This window comes from Microcebus murinus, chromosome 8 (genome assembly GCF_040939455.1).
Source record: "Microcebus murinus isolate Inina chromosome 8, M.murinus_Inina_mat1.0, whole genome shotgun sequence".
In the NCBI taxonomy this organism is placed as follows: Eukaryota; Metazoa; Chordata; class Mammalia; order Primates; family Cheirogaleidae; genus Microcebus; species Microcebus murinus.
Genome location: NC_134111.1, coordinates 106,468,511 through 106,473,735, shown reverse-complemented (window position 1 = coordinate 106,473,735; position 5,225 = coordinate 106,468,511). Strand labels below are relative to the sequence as shown.

Sequence of the window (5,225 nt, the reverse complement as noted above, 5' to 3'; positions counted from 1 at the left end):
TCCTGTCCTGGGAAAATTTGTGCCGGTGTAGGAGGGACTGCTGCAGGGACAGGTGCCACCGCCTCCCACCTGGGCGGGGCTGCACCTGGGGAAGCCCCTCCTCCTCCCCGGCCACACCCTCTGCTGCCCACCGGGACCACCCAGCTGGCCCTGCCCCCACACTGCCCCCCACCGGGAAGCCATGCAGGATGGCTCCTCCTGGTACCTGGGCTCCCTGCCACCCCTCCCCAGTGCTCTCGCCAGGGGTGTCCAGATAGCAGGCTCCCCCGCCTGGCAGGGTGGGGCAGGGCCAGGGAGGGAGATTCTCTCTCCTCTCACTGGAAGCGGGTACAGGAAGACACCCTCACCTGCACCCCAGGAAGAAGCCCGGCAGGACCTTGACCTGCTTTCTCCTCTGGTTCACCCCCCCTCCTCCCGCCGCCCCCCCCCCCACAGAGCAGCTGCTGCCCACCAAGCACAAGGTGGGGGTTCAGAGCCCCGGCCACCCTTCCGCTCCGTGCATGGGGCTCTGGGAACCGCAGCTGAGGGGCCTTTCTCTTGTACAGTGGAAAGTTCCAGATCAGCTGTGGTCTATGGGAAGTAAATGACTGGAGGGTTCTCCCAGCCTGGCCTGGAGCCCCTGCCCTGCATGCAGCCCCCGCCCTGCCATGGCCCAGGGTCTGCCTGGTTTGGGGACTGGGAGGCCACTGTCCAGAGGTTGGGGAACCTCATGGGTGGATGTGGGGTTGGGGGCCCTCACCCTGACACCCACCTGCAGCCTCGGGCTCCACCACCACCCACAGTGTCCCTGGCGGGTCTCAGCTGTCACAGCCGCTCAAACCTCCCTGCTCAAACCTCCCTGTGCAGCCTCAGGGCAGGTCCGCGCCTCCCCCCCCCCCCCCCCCAGGAAGGAGCCTGGGTGGCTTAGCCCTGTAATCCTAGCACTCTGGGAGGTCTCCAGGTGGGAGGATCGCTCAAGGTCAGGAGTTCGAAACCAGCCTGAACAAGAGTGAGACTCCGTGTCTACTAAAAATATAAAAAAATTAATTGGACAACTAAAAATATATAGAAAAAATTAGCTGGGCATGGTGGCACACGCCTGTAGTCCCAGCTACTCGGAAGGCAGGAGGATCACTTGAGCCCAGGAGTTTGAGGTTGCTGTGAGCTAGGCTGACACCACAGCACTCTAGCCCAGGTGACGGAGTGAGACTCTGGCTCAGAAAATAAAAAATGGGGCAAGGAGCCTGTGGGAGCTGGAGGTGGCTCAGGCCCGGCCCGGCTGTTTCCCCTCACCCCTACCTGCCCTTCTAGAAGCTTCTGTCAGGCCAGGGACAGGCAGGTTTAAGGACTATTTTATTGGCAAAATGTTTGTGGGGAGGGAGGCCGGGGCTCCCCCTGCAGCTCCAGGAGGTCGCGGGTGCAGCCAAGAGCGTGGCCGTCTGGGGCCCACACCCGGCGGGCGCTAGCTGGGGCACCGGGGCTGCGGCCCCACTGCTCTGCGCCCAGGCTCCTGGCCGCGGCACCCCTTCGCGGGGGTCTGGGCGTCCCCAGAGCCTGGGGCTGGCTTCCCTCTGGGGGTGCGGTACTTGTTCTTCTGGCCGTAGAGCAGGTTCCTCTGGAAGAGGCGGGGCAGGCGGCCCTCGGACAGCAGCACGGCCAGGACCATCCCTGCGGGGCACCGCAGGACCCCCAAGACAAAAGGACACGCTCGGCCGGCCCCCAGGACAGGGGACCCTGCAGACCCCTTGAGGGGACCCCTGGCTGGGCCTGGTCTGGGCCTTCCTGGCCAGTTACCCTCCCACCGGGTGTCCTACCCTGGAGATGGAGACAAGCCCGCAGGGGCCTGTGGGTGTCTAACCAGGCTGTGGGTCACGGGGTTCAGGATCCCCCGCACGGGGGTCCCTAGAGGTCTCCAGAGCCTGAGCGGCCTCTCCTTCCGCACGGAGCTCCCGTCCTGGGGGCGGCTGTTTGCTCCCCGTGCGGACCCAGCAGAAGGCGGAGGGAGCTTCCGGACTCCCACCAGGCCCCAGTCACCCACCCGGTGTGGAGACTGAGGCAGGGCCAGGGGCTTGAGAACAAGTGTGGGAAGAGGCCTGCCCTGCACTGGGGCCTCGGACCTGGCTCCGTGACCTCCCCTGTGACCCCGGCCCAGGGCCCTCCCTGCGGACCCTCTGGGCAGCTGTGCTGTGCTGGGCAGGAGGGGAGCAGAGGGTCCCCTGTGATCAGGGAGTCGCAGGGCTGCATCACCAGGACCCCGAGGGGCTGGGCCACCCCCAACGGCCTCAGCCCAGGGAGGGTGGGGTGGTCCCTGTGTGGTCTAAGGGCAGCCCCCACTCCAGGACTGGTGCCCAGGACAGGGACCCCACCTGCCACCCAGCACCCCTCCCAGGGAGGCTTCCTCCCGCCCACCCACCCATGCCCGCTTGTGCCCACCCTGCGGAGGAGCCCCCAGGAGACTGGCCTGTCCCCTCCCCAGGGAGAGCTTGGGCACCAGCAGCCGAGCCCCTGCCCCGCCCTTACCTGTCAGAGGGCCCAGCCAGTACACCTGGGCGTACTCCAGCACCGTGTGCCCCGAGCAGTGGAAGGTGACCGCGGTGGCCAGGGCGGGGTTGAAGAAGGCGGACGTGAGGGGCCCGGCTGTGGGCAGAGCACACGCAGCCCCGGTCCCGACCCTGCCTGCGGCGACTCCCAGGCGGGGGCTGGAGCCTCCCCCCCGACCTTCCCCTCGAAATCCACATGGAGAGCCCCGCGTGCAAAGGCCTGGGCACGGCTATTGGCGCCGGGCGGGCGCTGGGGGTGCAATCCCGGCGGGCCCCGCTGTACTGATGGGCATCGAGACTGGCCATGGCTGAGATCACAGGGTCAGGGGGCAACCCTCCAAGGTCGCAGGGTCAGGGGGCAACCTCCCCATGCTAGCCCTGGCAGGAACATGTCCCGAGCCTGCCCCCGTCCCCAGCTGCCCTGCCCTGCGGGAGGCGGTCTTTGAGAGGGTCAGGTGGGGACAGAGAGGGACAGAAAGCCAGATACAGGGAGAGCCCCAGGCAGGCGGCCTGTGCACACAGATTCCGGAGCCAGCCGGACGCACACCAGGGCCTGGGCAGCTCCCATCAATGACGCCGGGCGCTCTGGCCCCGGGAGACGTGTCTGCAGGAGCTCTCTGGGTGTCACCGGCAGTCTGGTCACAGGTCCTGTCCCTCTGAGCTGCGCGCCCACCCCTGCCCCTCCCATCTGCACACCCTCCGGTGGCACCTTCCTGCAGCCTCTGCGGCCCAGGCCGTGTGCCGTCCGCCCTGGGTGGGTCAGGGCCAGCGTGGTGCAAAGTCCTCAGTGCTGGTTCTATCCTGACCGGGCCCTCAGCCCCTGAAACGCAGCCCTGCCAGCGGTCCACCCTCACCCCTACCCCCGCACCCTGGCGCCAAGAGCATGAAGGAGCCACTTCTGGGGGTTCCCTGCAGCCCCTTCTGCAGGATACCTGTCCCCCCAGGAGCCTGCCAATCAAAGGCTGCTCTTGTGTGGGGCCCAGGGCTGGTGACAGGGGCTGGGGCGGAGCAGGGGGCAGCCGTCAGAGGAGGCTGGGGGCCGGCGGACCCCCGAGAGCTCGGTCACAAGCTCGGCCTGCGTGGGGAAAGCCAGGTGGGCAGTGCAGGGACATGAGAGAGGAAGAGCCCATGGGACTTGTCACTCTCGGAAGGGGTGACAGGGACACTGGGGCTCCCGCAGCAGAGCCAGACACCCCACCTGCCCACGGACGGATCTCCTGGGATGCACAGGAGCAGCCGGGAGGGACAGGGACACGGCCCGAAGGTGGCCTCATGGGGCAGGGCCCCTTCCCAGGCTCAGCCCGGCGGTCCCCGTCCACCAGCCAGCTTCCGGAGAGAGCCACCCGCTCTGTAGACTCGTAGGCCCCCTCGGCCAGCAGCGCTGTCCCTCCTGGGTGCCCACAGGCACGGTGTGCACGTCAGCTGCGTGGCGTGGCGGTGCTGGGGGCAGGGGGAGCGGGTCTCACCTGTGTAGGCTGTGACGGTGACCAGCAGGGCCAGGGCGGGCACCCTGAAGACGGGAGGGCTGTGCCGCAGGCGGAGGAGTGACAGGTGGAAGCAGAGGGCGCAGGCGGCCTCCACCAGCGCGCCGTGGGGCACGGACGTGCGCAGGGCCGAGCGGCAGTCCTGGGCCAGGAGGTTCTGCAGCAGGTGCATCTCGCTCAGCTCCCAGGCCCAGCAGGTGCGGGTCAGGGCGCAGGCGACCTGCAGGCCCAGCGCCTGGGCCGCCAGCTTCAGCAGGGTGCTGCGCAGGGACGCCTCGGCCGTGAGGAACTCCTGCAGGGACACGGCGGGGTTGGCCGAGGCCCCGTCCAGGGTGGCCCCGTGCACCAGGAACAGCAGGAAGAGCAGGGTCAGCAGCAGGTCGGGCCCGAAGCCCCCAGCCCAGGGCCCGAGCTCCGCCAGCACCCGCAGCTCCAGGCAGCAGGCCCCCAGCTGGGCCGCGCCCGCCGCCTCCCGGGCGAAGCTGCCGTAGGCGCCGGCGGGGAGCAGGGCCTTGCACGCCCTCCTGGCTGCCTCGCAGAGGGCCACGGTGCAGAAGAGGAAGGAGAGGGACACGTTCAGACCAGCCATGCGCCCGGCCCGGCGGAGGAGCGCCTGAGTCGGGCAGCTGAGGGCCCTGGAGGAGGCTGGCCGGCCGCTCGGCCAGAGAGGGAGACGTGGCGGGACAGTCCCCTGGACCTCTGGGAACGCCACACCTGTGCCTCTCACCTCCAGCCTCCCCCACCGCAGGGCCAGGTGCAGGGTTGGGAGCGCTCACACGGACCGCCTGGGGCCTGGCGTCCTCCCCGGGGCCGGGACGCACCTGCCCGCTCGGCCAGTCCCGGGTGCTGGACACCAGCCAGCCCCTGAGCGCCGTGACTCACACCTGTGCTCCTGGAACTAGGACGACGCACCTGCTGCCTGCACCTGGGCCGTGGCCCCACCTGGGCCAGGGTCCCCCAGTGCCCTGCCCCTGCTCTGTGCCCCGCTGAAGCTGGGGTCCCCCCATCCCTGGCTCCCTGCACCTGAGCTCTGTCCCCAACTAAGCGAGGGCCCCCGGCTCCCTGCAGCTGGGCTGTTTGCACCGGGGTGAGGGCCCCGGCTCCACCTGCCCTCTGGGTCACCCACCCCAGCACCCTCCAGGGAGGCAGCTCCTCTCCTGGGACCTCCCTACATGCCAGGCACTCAGAGGAGGACGCCGTGGGTGCTCTGGCCAGAGCCCCG

The 5,225-nt window shown here is 68.9% G+C and overlaps 1 protein-coding gene across 1 annotated transcript; it reads right to left on the bottom strand.

Annotated features, from left to right (window-relative positions):
• Positions 1–1,323: 1,323 nt before the first annotated feature.
• LOC105866436 (putative aquaporin-12B) lies at positions 1,324–4,791 on the bottom strand. Its single transcript, XM_012755741.2, has 3 exons — positions 3,986–4,791; positions 2,500–2,616; positions 1,324–1,647 (listed from the first exon to the last, which is right to left on the bottom strand). The coding sequence occupies exons 1-3, from the start codon at positions 4,590–4,592 to the stop codon at positions 1,442–1,444; spliced, it is 930 nt and encodes a 309-aa protein (XP_012611195.2). The 5' UTR covers positions 4,593–4,791; the 3' UTR covers positions 1,324–1,441.
• Between the last annotated feature and the right edge of the window lie 434 nt (positions 4,792–5,225).

What these genes read in the sequence shown, in the direction of transcription:
- LOC105866436 (XM_012755741.2), bottom strand. Translation starts at nt 4,592, where the DNA reads ATGGCTGGTCTGAACGTGTCCCTCTCCTTCCTCTTCTGCACCGTGGCC. An exon ending in CACCGTCACAGCCTACACAG is followed by an intron (nt 2,617 to 3,985) that starts GTGAGACCCGCT and finishes CTCTGCCCACAG; the next exon opens with CCGGGCCCCTCACGTCCGCC. An exon ending in CTGGCTGGGCCCTCTGACAG is followed by an intron (nt 1,648 to 2,499) that starts GTAAGGGCGGGG and finishes GGTGCCCCGCAG; the next exon opens with GGATGGTCCTGGCCGTGCTG.